Source organism: Tyto alba, unplaced genomic scaffold (genome assembly GCF_018691265.1).
Source record: "Tyto alba isolate M040663 unplaced genomic scaffold, T.alba_DEE_v4.0 Super-Scaffold_1000006, whole genome shotgun sequence".
NCBI classification, from domain to species: domain Eukaryota; kingdom Metazoa; phylum Chordata; class Aves; order Strigiformes; family Tytonidae; genus Tyto; species Tyto alba.
The window spans coordinates 29,352,763-29,370,964 of record NW_024881272.1 but is presented as its reverse complement, the minus strand read 5'-3'; the positions used below and the strand labels follow the sequence as shown (position 1 = coordinate 29,370,964).

The 18,202-nt window shown below is 41.4% G+C and overlaps 1 protein-coding gene across 3 annotated transcripts in view; it reads left to right on the top strand.

Annotated features, from left to right (window-relative positions):
- The window catches only part of LRP8 (LDL receptor related protein 8), a 192,779-nt gene that overhangs the window by 47,450 nt on the left and 127,127 nt on the right, over window positions 1-18,202 (top strand). The window contains exon 1 of one of the 3 annotated variants that reach the window (XM_033008758.2): window positions 16,540-16,615. The exons of the other annotated variants lie outside the window; for them this stretch is intronic. Within the exon in view, the coding sequence (XP_032864649.1) occupies window positions 16,555-16,615 (61 nt within the window). The 5' untranslated portion in view covers window positions 16,540-16,554. Of the gene's footprint in view, window positions 1-16,539; window positions 16,616-18,202 lie in introns of those variants that run through there. 3 annotated transcript variants of the gene reach the window in all.

Here is an 18,202-nt window from a genome sequence, read left to right as displayed (position 1 = left end):
GGAGAGATGGTTGGGTGGGACTTCCCTTGATTGCTTGTGGAAACAAACAATGGGATGTCATCCAAATGGTTAAGAAAAAGGCAGTTTTCTCAGGCATATTTCTAGTGCCAAAGAAGAAAGGAGATTATGAGTACTGGAGAACCAGCTGTTAGCTCAGAAAACATGAGGTTTAGGATGCCCAGGGTTGTGGGACTCAAGGTTATGCTCTAGAATATGGAGAATGTCTCAATCTCAAAGCATTATGCTGAGTTGGGATGTGCCAGTGCTCATCAAACATACTTCTAGATTGGCTGAGAGGAGAGAGAGCTTTTAAATTCTGGCAGCTTCCTCCTATACCAAAAGATAGACTGATGGTAAAGGATGAATTAAAAAAGTGTGGATGTATCAAAGTGTTGCATGGTAATGGAAGGTACATGGAAAAAAGGAATTATAAGAATTTTTAAATAGTTTAAAATCTACAATATGATATTTTAGTGGGCACAGTTAATACCAAGCATGGTGTCAAGCCATGCCATCTGAAGGAGAAGGGGCAGGAGGGCCAGGTTAATTACATTTGGTGCTGGTGAGCCATGATTTGACAATGAGGCATTGTGTCGGGGACATTTTTGAAATCAGGATATAAGTACTTTAAAGCCCAGAAGGAATTGCATTTGGCAGCATTCATAAGACTTTGAAGACTGAATGAGACACAATTAAAAGAGCTGCATTTAACATGTTCAGCTTCCCTCCCTAGTGTGATACCCAGTGACTGTCAGTGCCCTGATCATGTTGTACCTTGGAAATAGAACTCGGGTAGAGCAGAAGCAATCTTCTCACTGAAGGAAGAAACTAGTTAAAATTAGTGAATGTTGTAGATAGAATTCAGGTATTTTAACTGATGTGTCATTAGTGAACCCAAAGTGCTTAAGAGAAAATTATCATGTGTGGGGGGGTTGTTTGGATTTATTTGTCCAGGGTTTTTCTTTTTGTTAGCTTGTTTTAAACATTCTTTTCACAGTACAGACCTGGGCTCCTTCCTGTGTGAGACAGCCTGATCAGGTCCTGAGCCTCAGTTCCTCATTGAGAAACTGAATGCATTGTCTCTGTGTCATGGGAGCGCTTTGGGGTACTGTCACTAGTGCTTGCAAATCCCTCATACCTTGTTGATAATGATCTCTAATAGAAATAACTAGGCTTCTAAAACTCAGTGGGAAATCGTTTCATGCTTTAAACAGAAAAGATACTGTACTTTGAGAACTGCAAAATTTACTGGATACAGAAGAGTGAGAGCAGAATTTTAAAAAATAAAAAAAATTGGGGCCTATTAGTAATATTCAGCATCTCCAGAGTATGATGAAGAGAGAAGGCAGTAGGTAATGATGGCTTTGAACAGTGGATTATTTGCTTACTGTACTTGAATTTCCAGTCAGAGTACAAAATGGAAGAAAGAGAAGCAATGGAGGCAGATTTCAGTATGAAAGGTGGGGGAAGAAAGAGTAAGGTTATGAGGAATAGAAAATGCCTGTATTAACGTATATTCTGAGGAGGGAAGGAGTGGGTGTAGCGCTGTGAATGACTTCCATAAGTGGGAAAGAGCATTAGATTATTAATGACTGAGTTATATTTGATAAATATATTGCCAAGAAGAAGAACAACAGAAGTAGGGAAATAAAATCCATGAGAACAGTGCACTTTTAAAAAATACTCAACAAGAAGCTGGAGTGTAAAAAGCCTTGGGATGTGTTGTAGGGAGTTGCCTAGCACTGGTGGAAATAGATCACCTGTAGAAACAAGTCTTTTGTGGGCTCAGTTTAGATGAGTTTTGCTGTGAATTGAGTGTGATGGGGTTTGTTTTTGTTTTGTGGGTTGGGGTTTTTTGTTTTTTTTTTTTTTTCCCCTGTGCCTGGCTATGGTAGGAGGAAAAAATCCAGGAAGTTTTTTTTTTTAAATGGATTATATTTCACTTCTGACTGCCTCTGCTTGAGGTATCATGACTCTGGTGGAGCTCAGTTCCCACCTCTGACTAGCAGCATCAGGCCTCCATATGTTCCTGATACTAGGCATTCCTGATTTTGTGCAGTCTGACAGATGCTGTTTTTTACAATGACAGTCTTTTCCTCTCTCAATCAAGTTATTAATGTCATTATCATGAAGCGCTCAGCATCTTTGAGCCCTTAGGGAAGAGGAGCCCAGTTTGGAACACAAACCTGTGTGTCCTGACTGCACTGAAGCACTGTGGAGTTAAAATGTACTCATGTTTGTTGTCCCCTAGGAAGCACTCTAGTTCCCAGGCTGGCACTTCTGACATAACTCAATTATGGAATCATAAATAAACAATTGACATAGGCCAAGGAACTTCAAAGCAATCAGTACAGTCATAATAGGTTCTAGCTTGATAAATAAACCATGCTGATACAGTCTAAAGGATTTTTTTTTTCCTTCTGTCTTAGATCAAAGCTTCTTCCTTGAACTGCAGCCTTGCAATTCTCCCTGACTCCTTTCCTTCCCACACATCCCCTGCTGATCTCTTGGTACAAGCATCATTACCCATGGGACTGGTCTCTTTGCAAGGTGTACTCTATTTCCTAAATTAATTAGATCCTCATACACACTTGCATGCGAAGGAGTTGTTAGAGAATGATTCTTGGCCAGAGTCTAGGTTGTTTTTTTTTTTTTTTTTTTTTTTGATTGAACTAGCGTGCATAGCCTGGCTTCTTAAGTAATGAGGATCATTTTTATGTTGGTCATACCAGTTACTTGTTTTGCAGCATTGCACCCATAGTAAAGTTTTGTTCCCAACAAGACTAGGACACAGTGAGATGGTGTTGCTTGTGCAGCTTGAGGGTTGCTGAGACCTTTCCTTCAAACCATTTACTGTATTTAGAAGCAGTTGGTTGAAGCATCTCACCTTCACTGAGCCCAAGACTCTCTTCCCATCCTCCATTACCAGACTGAGAACATCATGGGGCCATCTGAATGTCCCGTGAATTGGTGGCAAGCTCTGCAATGAACTTGCTCTGGGCTCAACACCTGATTTTTGTGCCACCCTTTTTCTCTGCGTGTTGTCTGTGTCGGTAGCGAGATGACCCCAGGAGGGTACAGAGGGGAGCAGGTGCCTACTGAGCTGCCTCTGCCTGCACTCTGCAGCCTTTGCAGGGAACACACATTATGTAAAAATGTCCAGTCTAAAATAGGGTGAGTCACATGTCTGAATTCACAGTTCCAACTTAATTTGTGAAGCGCAAACCCAGTTGGTGAATATATCACTTACAGCTTTTCCCATTCATCGCCAGCAGCAGCACATCATTGGCTCAAAGGAAAAGGTGCCTTTTGCTTCTGTGTCGCAGTACTGAAGCTGGCACTGCCTCTGGCATGGCAAGGGGGCAAAGAGGGGAGGGGAAAGCAACAGGCGCAAGTAGGCTCCTGCTGTGGGCATTTAAATACTAACGTGTCAGGAGCTGGGAAATTGTGTGATACACAGTTTTCCTGTGACCTGGATCCTGAGAGCCTAAGGAGGTCTGAAACTTTTTTTAACAAGGTGATGTATTAATAACAAGCCGTGTGTGTGTGAGGGTGGCAGGTATTTGCATGAGAAGATCTGACTTTCTGACAAATCCTGTGTGATGCCTGAATGTTGATGAACAAGACCATGTATTGCTGTGCTGCCTCCTGTCCAGAGGAGGAAGTTACCAGAATTTTCTGAGAAGAAACCAAACAAAAAACCCCTCCTAACTCCAAATAAACAGGGAAGGAGAAGTCACTGATCTTGTTAGCTTACTAACAGCTGCATTTACAATGAATCCTGCCAGAGAGGTCAAATGAAATCTCTAGTTTTGGTTAACAAACAGAGCCCAATCTATGAGGAGTTGATCTTTCTGGATGTACCAAGAGCTCCCTGGCCTGCCACAAGAGACTCGTGTCAAAATAGTGCAGAGCCTGTGCCTGAGTCTTTGGCCCAAAATTATTTGATAAATATTTTAGTGTTTTGCACATCCAGTTGCCAAAAATTCAGATTCTAAAACTGTCTTCCAGGGAAGGGGATCTTTATGCATGCTCATGTTTGATTCAAGCACTTGTTCTTACTGTGTGTGGTGCAAAAAGGCAAGCTTTAAAATCAATTCTCCGTTCCGTTAGCATCTTCAAAGGATGTCTCTGGTCACATCAGAGGCAATCTGCTCTCTCTGTCTTTTATATTATTGTTATTTGTTTTGTTTAAAACTTCATCATCTTATGAAATCATCTGTAACTCTCTGCAGAGACCTGTCAAAGCACTATCTGTGTATCTGCCTCTGCCTGGGAATAACGAAGTTTTTCCATTGCAGGCTGCCTGTCTGTCTCCCCCTCTACTGAGGGAGAAGCGGTTTGCTGAATTTTTGTGGCCCAGCTGGTCCTTGGCTTCTTTGTTTGTGCTGCTGTTAAAGATGTCCATTAATGTTAATCTGAAGGTATACACTTCTCTATTAGATCCTGGAGTAATGCCATCAGCTAGTTTCATATGGGTCACCAAGCAGCTGTCAAGCAATAATGTTTATTGCATCTTTACTTCATGATTGATCACTGTGGCTTGTATAAAACTAATAAAATTGACAAAACTTTAAACTAGTGTGATAGCCAATAAGTGAAAGGTGGTCATGAGAGCAGATTGTTTCTAGACAGCAGCTTTCATACAATCGTTGAGAATAGAGGAAGGAGAGACAGTGAAATTAAGTGCAAATAAGTGTGTGTTTTGTTTAGATTTCAAACAGGAACCTTGGAGATTTTCCTTGTCATATAAAGACGTGATGTTCAGTAGTACACTTAATTCATGTATTTTACCTTGTCCTTAACGATGCTATATTTTCTGTCTGCCCTTGCACACACTCTTCTCTGGATGATATTTGACTGCCTAGGGAGCAGTAAGATAGTGTCATATTTATGCTGATCCTCATGGGGTTTATGTTTGTTTAACTAGTAAGATGGACAATTTGAACCCAGTGCTGGTTAATTGCACCCAGATCATAAGTAAAGTTACCATATTTGTCCTATAATACTTCTGATAAGGAACTGGATGAAGTGAAAGCAGGGATTAGCCTGGTTGATACAGGAGCTCTGCTGCGGTGCTGATGTCCTCCTCAAGCACACCATGGCTCACTCTAGCAAATCTCTGCAGTATGTCCCTGGCCGTAAGTGGGGTTATGGCCCTGACAGAGCCTGTGGTTCCTGTTGTGCTTAAAATGAAGTGCTCTGTTGGGCTCATTCTGCAAACCTCATTTTGTCTGTTTACAATTTAGTAAATTGTGCTTATCCCCACTGAAGTTAATTGGCTCAATCCTTGTGTGACATCAGAGTGAAATCTTGCATGCTTAATACAGTCCATATTTTTTCTGTTCCAGGTCCTCTACTCTTTCTCATGTGTCTTGCTTCACGAATACGTTACTTCAAATGTGTCGTAGATCAAAGCTGTAAAATGCCATCTGTCAGCATGGGTGTAATTTTTAATCCCTGTGCTGGTCAGGTAACAAGCAAATTGACATTACTTTATTTGGAAACTGGGTGCTTAACCATCCTACTAATGCTATGGATTTGTTGTCTTTTTTGTTTTTTTTTCCTCTCCAGATTATTACTTACATAATGTGTGGACTAATAGTTGCTTTATGGTTTACATGTAAATGGCTTTCTAGAAGCCATGTGTAGGCAGGGAGCTCAGGATGACATAACAGGGTTAAATAACTGTAATACTGTGTGGTACAAAAAGGAGGGCAATTGCAGTGTGTGATGCTATCCAGTTAAACTGCAGGCTGAGCTCTGAGCATAGCTCGTTGTACTGCTTTTCATCAGTTTCCTCGTGATTGCGCATAGCTTAGTTTGGTATCCCTCGTCAGTAAATTGTGCTAATATTTCACAAATGAAAAATGTTTTGACTCAATTTTCCCCCTAGTCAGCACCAACTCTTTAGATCAACAGTTTGTAGCTTTAAATAAGCATCTGAGATTTTGCTGTCGGCTTTGTTTTAATGCCATTTTGGAACTGTTTGTACCTAAACTAGCTGTGACTCAGTGTGGGGTCTTGCCTTTGCTCAGAAATGCATGTTTGCTGAAATCAGCTGGAGAAGATTTTTGTCAGTAGAGAGTGGGAAGGTGAAGAGAGGTGCTGATAAAATTCAGTTAACACTTCACTGTAGTGCTTATAGCCCAGGTATTAGCATGTTTTAAGAATGTGAAACAGAGTGTAGAGTATAAACAACACAATTTTATAATGTCCAGGATGAGCCAAAAAGAAGCAAAAAACGTAAGATGTGGTCAGGTAAGTTACAATATGAAATCAATTCCCTTACAGATACACAGAAATTCCTACTAAACACAACAAATATTTTTTCATTCCTCAAGGAATACTTTTTATTATTATTATTTATTTATTTAGTGAGAGAAACCCTTAAAGAACTGTCATATGTCTTTGTTTATGTGAGGGCTGCAAGTTTCTGGTATGAGAACTGGGAAAACTCAAGCCCAAGCCTCAAGACAAATCTACAAGAAAAAACTACCTGAGTGGTGACCCAGGTGTGCTTTGTCTCTACAAGTGTCTGCAGGCTCTCCCTGTGCTCCAGGACAGTCTCCTGTCGTGTGCCATGAAGTCATATGTTTGCTATCAATCTGAAGCAATTGGAGTGGCAGAGCCTTTGGGCTCATTATCCTCTGTGGACAATGCAGTGTGACAGTGAAATGGCTGATGAAATCTAATGCTGTCTTTTCAGTTAAAAGGCAGTGTGGTGATTACAGCCATTCATTTCCTGAAGGCAGCTGAGTGGCAGGGATTAATGAGAGCGAGACAACTGTACTACATCCAGTGACGAAAGTTTGCACTGCAGTGTGGAGCTGATTTTACCTCCTGAGCAGCCAGACCAGCTCTGGCCAGAGCCCACAGGGTTTGTGGCAGCCAGTGTGTTGCTGTGATCAGTTAAAGTCTGAGAGAAATTCAAAGGAAAAATAGTTAATGTATGCAGAAAGCAATTAGGTTAACAGCACAGGATGTGTAAATGAATGTGTGTGGTCAGTATAACTGTTTAGTCAGGCTGGGTACTACCTGGTGAGCATGCAGAAGTGGTGAAGCTTCCCCGAGTCTTTGACGTTTGTGTTCTGCAACCCAGAGAATGCTGCTCTGGTATGGTTTGTGGCTACTGTTTCATATGTGGAAATGTCTTGTCTTTTTGTGGGAACTGGGAGGGTTAATTATAAACATTAGTGGCAATTAGAAGTCTGAAAACCAGCTGAAGGTCTGTGGGAGTGTCTTGCACTAGGTACTGAGGTTGTGTGGTGGGTAGGAGTGTAAATGCTTACTAAGGTGCACCTGGAGGCAAGATTGATTTTTTTTTTTTTTTTTTTTTTTTTTTTTTTTTTTCCTCTCCACGTTTGGTTGTGGACATGTACTGTACCTGTGCTGTTGGAGGGGGTATGTAAATTATATCAGCTTAAGTTACGTTCTTTCCTCAGTTTCCTCAGTGCAGACTTTCCTATGGATTGATTCATCTGCTTTAGGATGTATTGCTGAACTGCAAATGTCACAGTCTATAGAAATGATTAGAACTGGATGCTGCATTGTTACTGGAAACAGGTATGTGATGCTTCAGTTAGTTAAAGTCCTGAGTTACAGCCTCACAGACTAAAGGGTGAGCATCCTCTGCTTAGGCCCCAGCAGATGTTCCCTGGGATCTAGCTTTGTCACCTGTGATTGGTGATTTTAAGGATGCTTATGCAGTCCAGCGGAGATTCATGTTAACTCCCCATCCAGCGCTATTAGGGTGCCCTCTGAAAAGCTGGTGCTGACATCTCCAAACAGCTAAGTGTTTGCCTAACTGCTGTAGTCAGCTGGTGCTGCCATGCTGTCAGTCAGGGAGGTGCTGACTGCCAAAATAAATGCTGTCCATCTAATTAGTATGTGTAGCAGCAGAGGGGTTTTAATTATATGCCTAAATACACAGAAATATAGGATTGTCATACGGGATCATTTCATTGGCCCTTTGAGGCTGACGTCCTGCCTCCAGCAGTAGCCAGTGCTGGATGTATTAGTGCATAACATATTTATTTTTGCCCTCAGAGTAGTATGCACAGGCTGTTGCAGAAAAATTTCCCCTCTTGCTTTGTTGAAGCCAGTTTGTGTCCAGAAGAGTAATTCCTCTTCTGTGAGCCCTTTCACTCTATTGTGGCTCAGGTTGACCCAAGGACTTTATATTTTATGTTTTCTAGGCAACGTATGTAAGATGAATGAGCTCTTTTATTTTTTCCCTGGCTTTAACAGGAGACTTCGTTTCTGCAGAATTTCCTGAAGTTTGTGGTTTCTCCAGATCTTTCAGGGCTTTCTTGTGCCTAGTAGAAATTCATTCCATAGGTGTTCAAGGGGCGAGCTTCCAGAGTACTTATGCTCCTGTTACTCTTTCCTTTTCACCTTTTCTTATGAATATTTCTCATGCAAATAAATCTTTCAATTTTTGTTAACAACTTTAGGTTGGTTTATGTAGTTTACCTTATGATTTTCACTTTCTATTTAATTAGGCATTGACTGCTGGCAGCAAATTATACAGTTCTGATCTAGAGATGCATAAAATGGTAAACTAAAATTGTATTTTGGATCTCATGGGATGTGCTGTGCTGTATGTGGTCCCTCTGAGCAGGTCAGTATGAAAAGGATGAAGAGAGCAAAGCATTTTTCCTAGTGGCATTATCCATGCAGGGGATGCTCCAGTGTATGGATGGTGTGTGATGGGGAAAGTTGCTGTTTCTTTAGCATTGTGACTATTCTGCCTTCCTGTTGTACAGGAGGAAAGATGTGAAGCAGCTATTGCCACATGGTACTGGAGGATCCCAGTCCAATGAATTTTGATTTTTTTTTTTCCCCAAGTCTGTCTCCTGCTGTATGAAAGCCTTGCTCATTCAGCTATGTTGGTGTTGGCAATAATGGTAGACTTGCTCAGTGAGAGTCAAGAGGTCTCAAAATTTCATTCACAGAGGTCACTGAGCATGTGAATACCAGTCTGCATAATAAATTTTAATCTGTGGCCATCTGGGAGCTTCAGACCTTGGCTCTGCAGAGTCAGAATGACTCATCAGCTGAGCCAGGGCAATCTTTGGTACAGATGCAGCTGTTGTCAGCAAAGGAGTGTTGCTTCTGCAGTAGTTTCTGATACCTCTCCAAGATAAATCAGTGACACTCACAGAAGCTACAGTCTTATGCAAGTTTAAATGGCACAAGGGTTTTTACAGAATACAAATATTCTGTAATGGCTCTGGCAGTTTGTAGTTCTCAAGTTATAGACCAATAACGCATTTATCCTTAAGTGGAGGGGTCATATACCAGTGGTTGAAATGCAGATTACAAAAAGGGTCACTGAAGGTCTCTGGAAACTGTGAGATGCTGTTGATTCTTTGGATGCTTACACACAAAATTCAGCACTGTGAGGGTGCAGGAAGATTCCTGGGAACCTGGCTTCCTGCGAGATGTAAATTCCAGTCACTTAGTGAATGTGTATGAGAGTATGTCATAATCTGGGCTAAACAAGTGTGGGTGTTGTCATATTTTTAATTGTGAGTGCTGATAAAGGATTTAGAGGTCCCACTGGACTAAGAGATAAGCCTAACAGGAATTTTCCTGATTGCTTGTTACTCTTTTGACACTAACTAAATTGGAAGAGGGAAGGTGGAAAGACATGGCTCTAATGGTTTTTAGATTTGAATGATTTAGATGAGATTGTGGGGGTTCATTTCCCCTAATTTGGGAGACGTTGTTTAGGACTTGAGGTAATGGATACTCCCTATGTGTGAAATACACTGGAGTCTAATCAGTTTACAGGCAAATTAAATGTTACATTTTTACAGGTGGAAAAAATTACCGTTAGAAGTTCCTGTCCTCCCAGGTTCCCACCCACTGTGCTAACCTCACACCTTGGTCTACAGCATCCTCCCTTGGGCTGCTTCAGTTACTCTGGAGCATGGTTGTAACTGGGTCATCACAGTCACTGTATCTTGGGGCTTGGTTTTGGGTTGGTTTGTTGTTTTTGTTTGTTTTCATTTTAAACAAACATGACTGGAGAAAATGCAATAATGTAATGCCAGACTGTACTCTGCTGCATGAAGTTATGCGAGATCTCTGATAACAGCATTTGGTGGACTGCAGATCGTGTAAATGAAGTAATCATCCAATACTGCAAAGAAGACATTGATTTAATAGGTTAAAGAGGAGAGGTGGTATTTAGGAGTCATAGTTTGCAGTCTGAGAGTAAAGGTGTACAAGCATTTGCTATATTGACACATGTCTGTCTTCTCAGGGATAGTGCCTTTTCCTAGGTGGTACATGCTATACATATAGGTATTGTCTGTTTAGTTATCCTGCTGGATATTTACAGAGGCTTATGAAATACACAGCTGCCTGTATAAGTTTGAGGTTTTATATGCAGCATGCATACAGCTCTCCAGCATGCCCTCATGGGAAGGGAATGATAAGAATGAGAGTGTAATGAAGGTACCTGGATACTCTGTTCTTATTCACAGTGTTTTGCAGCTGTAATTCACCAAAGGTATAGGGACAGTTTACCTTTCAATTTATTCTTTCTTTTCTCATAGATTGTTTAATATAGACATATATTCTTCCCTTTTGTAGGGTTTGGTCTGGAGACTGTATATCACTGCCACAGGAACTATATTGGAGTAAAATGAATCTAGCATAAGCACTGGTTGTGATGAATACTGTTCAAAACTTCCCTTTTAAACACCTGCTTTCAGTTGTCATTTTATCTATCTAAACCCAAATATACTCTGCATCTGCTTCAGACAGGTTTTGTTGATAAAGCAAAAGATGAGCTATTTATCAGAGAGACTTAAGGAAAATAGTCTCAGGTGTGTGTATTTGGTCTTGACTGAAGAACCTGAGTCATTAAGGGCTTTAAATCTGTCATCGCTTTGCCTTTGTGTTGAGGATGTGCTTTTAATAGCCCCATTAGAATTTGGCTGGACATGAGCTTTAGTGCAAATCTCTGTAGATGCATAGTTAGCCTCCATTCTGGAACTGTAATTTTTCTGTCTGATTTTCTTCTTTTCTTTACAAAACCTGAGAATAATCTTCAAGGATTTCTATTAAAAGAACATGGAAGGCATAGTCACCCACTTAAAAATTAGATATTGTCAGAATTGACAATAGGAGCTTTTTTTTTTTCAACCTCTAATACTATTTTAATCTAACTCTTTCTCTGCACATTAAATAACTAACTTGTGATCTGAGCCTGGAGACAGAGTTCCGCAATTTCTGGCTCCTTAAAAGGAATTGTACTTTGTTAGAATAGAAAGTATGACAGATGATTTAGGGGGGAAAAATAGATAGACAGTTAGAAATTTTTCGTGACATACACTTAAACTACAGTGTAAAAGGAAACATACCTCTAGCTTATGGTAGCACATGTTGGGAACAAGCAAGCAGCTCATGCTTCTGGCCTGGTAGAGATGAGCTCAGAGTTCAGAATCTTGTGAGTGGGTCCAATTTGTAAAGAAACTTTAGCAATTCAGTAAACGTCTTTACTTTTTAAAATAATGGGTGATGTTATTTAAAACTTCAAGTAGAGAACACATTGAACACCACCTTCATATAATTTTGTTCGGTAATGCTTCATAAAAGATAAGTTGAAACATCTATGTGTTTGGGGCTTTTTTTTTTTTTTTTTTTTTAGTACATCTCTCTTCTTTTTGAGAAGCACTGAGATAGCTATTGATAAGATTTTTCTATAGCACCTGCTAGAGGGTATCATTTGCTACCAACAGAAATGATTGCTCGCTGTACCTCCCACTGTAAGTGTAGGGACTGCCACAAATTTTGAAGCAAAATAAGATAGAGCAGCACAGCAGATGTTGTTGCCCATCAATTCACAGGTAGTACAACCCTGATTCTGCTATTAACACTTTCTTTTTTTTTTTTTTTTTTTTTTTTTTTTTTAGTATGATTACTCTGATTCCACTGTAACTTTTTATATCACTGTAGTTGAGAACAAAATTAGGCCCCCTGTGTTTACTGATGAAATGATGATTCCAGAATACAGCTTTGTAGCTCTACTGGCATCCCCACAGTTCTCCATATTCCAGTTGTTTAGGAATTCCCATTGGTTTAGCATGCATTCCTGCGCATCCCCTGTTGTTGCCATACAGCAGGACTGGACTCCACCAGAATCCACTTCACAGTCACACCTGCTCCAGGAGCTGCTCAACATGTCTGTCGAATGATGTGGATTTCTCATTTGCACTTATATTAGAAGAGTGAATCTAGCTGTGCATAATGTCAAATCTGGCTGCCAGCAACAGCTGGCTTTGTCTTTTTTAGTTCTAATGTCAGTAACAGGTTAACTTGTATATCTTACCTACTGTTATTATTAATTTGTTCCACATTATATTTAATTTTCACATGGGATACCAGAGGTAATAAATCTTGCTAAGAGAAGCGCTTCCACTGCAAGAGGGCTGAAGCAGTAGGATGGACTTGCACTACAAAGGCATTTTTGTAGCATTGTGATTGTATAGAATTTCTGCTGTGTTCTCAAGTAGCAAGGGAGAAATTTCCTTCAGCAGATGATGCCTGGTCACAGAACGTGATTTTTTTTTTTTTTTTTTTTTTTTAAAGTGAATTGTGTTTCTACTCTGTGGCATGCTTGGTCTGATGATTTGGGTTTGGGAAAGCAGCTTAAGTGCTGACTTGAATTGTCAGTCACGGATCACATGTCTGTGGGGCTGGTGTGCCTTTGAGGTGCTGGAAGTGTGTGATACAGGAAGGACTGGGGTGAACTCAAGGAGAGGAGAATACAGTTTATGCAAGTGAAAGTGAGCAACTCTCCATGCAGGAGCAGCCAAGGAAATGTTGCCAGGAACAAGCAGTGAACGCAGATTGAATAACCCAAGTTTAGTGTTGTCTAAAATAATGCTCTGGAAGGGGTGAGGAGGAGAGAAGGGGTTGAGATTTTTGCGTGTCCCCATCAAGCAGGATTGTAGAGGGCTAGAGAGCTAGGATGGAGCAGTAAGAAAGATGGTGGCACGGGGTGAAATTAGATCACTGTGATTTGTAGGAAATAGAGGCGTAGGTTGTGGAGATCGAGTGACTTTGTGAAAGAGCAGGAAGGAAAAAAACTTGAAAAGGAATGGTAATCTTTTGCACATTGATTTTAATCTGAAAACAGCCTTACAGACTGAGGCTCACTTTTTATGATCCCATGGCTTTAGACTGAATATAATTAATCCTCTTTTCCTCAGAGAAACCACCAGGTTTTGTGTTGTGTCATGGAAAGGTGTCCCTTGTGCCCACTGCAGAGTCCCAGCATTATTTGAGCTGTAATGCAGAATCAGTCACCTCATTAGCCATGTACTTTGGAGGGTCTCTTGTCATGTTATATTTCCCTTACTTTGTCCTGCAGGTTTGTCTCCTGGTTTTTGCTTTTGTTGCTTTGCATTCCCTTTTGGGGGGCTGGAAAGAAAGGGAGAGTGACTTTCTTGCTTGGCTCTTGAGACAATATTATCCTGGTTTATTGCCTTCTTTGTTATATGGAGAATAAAGCAGGTGATTTCCACTTTCCTTTCCTCAACTCTCAGAGCAGAGGACAGCTGGACTTGCCTTTCCCCTGTAGCTGGGATTTGAAATATGCACCTTTCACACTACTTTAAGTGACTTGATGACAGCAGACCCCAGGAACCACAATGAAGGATGTGAGCATCCCTCCTCAAATCAGAGACTCATGTGGCTGAACTGCAGTTCCTGTTGCTGCTTTAGGTGCCATCCAGACTTCCTGAAATCATGGGAGAGTTTACAAGGTGGAAATTGTCAGCGTGTTAAGAAGTTTCACTGAAAGTAGAAATAATAGGGTAAGAATGTATTATTACTATTGAGATTCCCAGATACAAATAGAAACCATTTGACACATTTCAAGTGTGCTGTGAGTTTCGGGTAGAGGAATAGAGAAGAAAACTGCCAGGGAAGGAAATGGGGTTGGGGGTAGGGGGAAGACATACATGAATCAAGAAGACGTTGCAGGTTGTGGTGGTTACTGCGAGACAGTGCTCTTTGCTTTGAGCGACAGTGTGGAAGATTTCTGTTAATTCATTGCAGGCTCTTGTGACCTCTTCTTCCTCCCAGCTGCCTGCTTCCTGCCAAGGAGAGCAAAATGCACCCAGCATGCTGACCCCCTGAAAGGGATGCAAGGCGAGTAAGATGGAAGGGGCAGCATTGCAACATACACACTGGGAGAGAAAGATGTGAGCCTGCTAAAGGTCATAGCGGACCTCCATATAAAGAACAAATCTTAGGCTGTGCCAGAAAGTGTTGGTTACCTCCCCAGCACCCTCCATTTGGAATCTGTCCTTTGGTGATGTCCATGGAATATAAATGACTAGCTATTACCAATGCTGTGTGCAGAAAGGAGGGCAGTGGTTTTAACCAGGGGAGGTAATACAGTTATTGTTCCATGAAACCAGCAGCAAGTGCCTTCCACCCATGCTGGTAAAGCCCTACTTTGTAGATGTATCCTTCTCTTTCATTGTCATGGTAACTCTTTACCCTTTTAATGTCTTCAAGACTACATTAAAAGTTCGAAGTTCCCAGAAACAGATTATTGCTCTGTCCCTGGTAAGTGTAAGTTCACTGCTGTGTTCCTGGTATGCTAACGGCTCTCATGAGGTCCCCTTCACTCAGTTCTCATGCTCTACTCTGAGCTTTTGCTTTCATGTGGATCAAGGTTGCACAGGGTTTTTTTCCTTGCTGTAAATTTTGACCTGATAATATCCAGTATGAATGGAAGACCAACCTCTTGTATGGCTGAGTTGAGTTTTCATTGTAACATTTGAGTTGGCACTAGTGAATGCTGAGTACCCTTAGAAACCAAGAGCGCAAATTCTCTTTTGCTGGGCTGTCCCTCTTGTCTTCACTGGAGCTTGGTCTTGATTTACCCTGCAGCAAGTGAGAATGGCCCCCAGCTCAGGAAAGCAAGCTGAATGTAAACTACAGCAAGAGAAAGAAACCCTGAGAGAAAAATGCTAATTATATATTTTGACCTTGTTGCATTAGAGATGGCATCACCCACATTAGCTACTACTCATGATCATTCCCCAGGGCCTGAATTGCTTCTGGACAAGGAGAGAAGTCTGGGGCTTTTGTGGCTGCCTGGTTAAGTTACAGAATGAAATATATACCATGTAATGCTTTTGGACAAATTTAGTGGTTCTTAGCTGCTTTTGCCTGCCATTTGTCTTCTGTAGCTGTAAGTAACTTCTGTAGCAGACAACAATTACAAGACCAAAATAAAATCCTGGGCAGAGGATGGGAGTGAGCTGCCCAAAGAGCAGGGGTGGAGCACAGTGTTCCCTTTGTAGAGGAGGAGGGAAGCTGATCAGTAAAGTCACAAAGAAATTTGTTGTACTCATTTTCTTTAAATGTTGGCAGGTGGCTCAGTTGTCTGTCTTCACGACTGGGAGCCAGAATTTGTGTTGCAGCGTCGTCCTGCTCAGTCATTCTTTTAAAATGTTCTTGAGCCCCCAGCTCTTACTCTTTGGTACCTCATATGAGGCAAGATTTCTCCCAAATGAGAGTTGGTAACAGATCGAATTAAGTCTGCTCGTGCTCTGAGGGTAGGAAGGGAGTGGGCAGAGACAAGTGGGAAAGAGGCACTCTGAAGAAAGGCGAGAACAAGTTATTTTCTATAAACCCTCTCAGATTAGATCAGTGCTGTATTTGAGAGAGGTAGAAGAAATTAGTGCCTAGATGTGAACATGACTGGCATCTTCTGACTGACTCAATATACACTACAGCTTCCCTTCTTGGGAGAAGTGATCTACCTACTATGAATCTGGTTAGAATTAGGTCCAGTTTGTCATAAGGTGTGTCCAGCTTCCTAACCTCCTTTTCCTGTAAAAACAAGGTTTGTGCTCGCTTACTCTTGGCAGATGAGTGTCTGGCTTCTTTCATTTGTGGACTGATGTTAAAGGCACTCGAATGAGGGATGGAAGTCTCAATGCTGTAAGAAAGTAGGTCTGCCTCTATCTTTTGAGTTTCTTGGGGTTTAGAGAAAGGGTCTTCTGTAACTGTATAAGACACCACAGAATCCATACAGAAGAGTCATGTTCTGATCTCAGAAACCATTTAATTCATGTCTTGAACATCTTCTACACCAAATCAATTGAAAACTGCGCTCCAAGAAATGCAGGAAATTAATTTGCTTTCCACAACTGAAACCAAAGTTCTTGTCCCTGAGCACTGATCCATGTTCCAGTGGTGAGCAGCTGGATTTACTCCAGTTGGACACTAGCTCATTTTGCAGTAAGAAATGACAGGATTCACTGTGATGGTCAGTCCTTCAGCTCTGCTTCCCAAAATTGCAAACTGTGTGAGCAAAACGTATAGTAACACACAGGATGAGGTGCTGGGCTCCCTTCTTTGGGATTGCCTGTTTGAGCTTCCCAGACTTTAGAAAAGAAACAGACGTATAATATAAATTTTAATTTAAAGTAAAACTGTAGCTGTATAGATTAGATCTGGCTTTGTCTTTTAGGTGCTACCCTCCCCTGTGAGAAGCCTGTTCAATTCTCATAGATGAAGTGTGCATTGTGCATCTCTGCATCCAAACAGTGTCATGGTCTGGTCTTTCGTAAAGGTACTGATGCTGTCTTTCCTGTGTTTAGAACAAGTTGCCTCGCAGAGTGTACCCTCATCTAATTTATCATCAGTTTGTCTCATTTTCTAAGACTATTTTATATTGTGGTGTTTTCAAACCTTGACAAAGCACAGACACAATCTAAGCTAATGCCTCATTTTTATTTATTTAAGTCCCAAGCTGCCAACCTGACCCATTTTTTTCCATTCTACCGACTGTTCAAATCTCGCAGATTAATTAGTCAAGGAAGACACAGCTGATCCTGGAGCGAAATCCATACCCACACATTCTGCCTCTCTGTGATCCAACCATCTTGGTTTTTTCCCCATTCTGGGATGTAGGCTGTTGGTATTACACTGTGCTGCAAAAGACCTGACTAGCCATTATCATTAGCAGTGGGTACCAGCTTAAAACCCCAGTCATCAAAGAACAAAAATTCTGGCAGCTAAATTGAGAAATCCAGCCAGGAGGAAAACAACCCAGAGCATCAGCCAGACGGCTGCTACTCCCTGTACAGAAAAGGATGACCATGCAAGACAAGTCAGCTAAATGTTGTCTATTTAAAAGCAGCTGTTCCGTTGTATTTGAGGATGTTGTTAAGAAACCCTAGCCCCATGCAAATTGCTGTCAGCATGCCTCAAAATGACCACAAACAGGTTGAATCCCCCTTCCCTGTGTGTGTGTGTGTTTGTATATATATATATGTATGTAGGCAGCCAGTTATCTCATGTATTATATAGGGGCCATGTCCCTTGTTTATTAGAGCCCTAGAATGTCTTCAAGCCTGCTTGCTGAAACCTTGGCAAATCATGTTCACCTGAGAGCCCTATTTGTGTTCATAATTTAGGGTTTTTTTTCCTATTTCTCCCCCTCTTTTATTTTTTTTTTCTTTGAAAATGTTATTAACTAGAGCATTAAATGCTGGCCTCCAGCAGGGCCTCCCCATATGTTTACAACAAATGTTTCTTCCATAGAGGGAGGATATGCATGTGTGAGAGAGCATGCAGATATAATGGGGCAGCTCCCAGATCCAGCCTCCCTGGGAGGCGAAACTCAGGCACTTGAAAATGCTTATCAGTTCAAGTAATTCAGATGGAAACAGATTGTATCATCTCCCAATGCACCTTTCACCCGTGGCGAGGAGTGGATTGCGAGCATGATGACCAGATTTTTCTCCCTTGTGATGCGTGAAGATTGGCCTGTCTCCTGGGGGAGCGCAGACCGTTATTCAGCATGGCAGAAACTGTTTTACCAGACAGGTTGGACTTCAAAGCCAGTCAGACTGACTTGCCCTTCTCCACTCTTTCAATCCAAGTTCTGTGGATAAGAAACATGTTTTATGAAGCCATGTCTTGCTCCCCCAGTGACTAGTTGGGAGGATGTAGAGCATCTGCCTTCAGTGATCCTGAGCATCTTTGCTGCTGGCTGGTGCAGCGTACACGGTTGTGAGGTTACATGGCTGCTGCTCGTCCTGAGCTGCAGTGTTCCCAGAAAATAGCCCATTTGTGTAGGAGACAGGGCTAGAGACACTGTTGAAAGTGTCTCTTGTAAGGCAATTCTCATAGTTACCAGTTGGAACTGGGCATT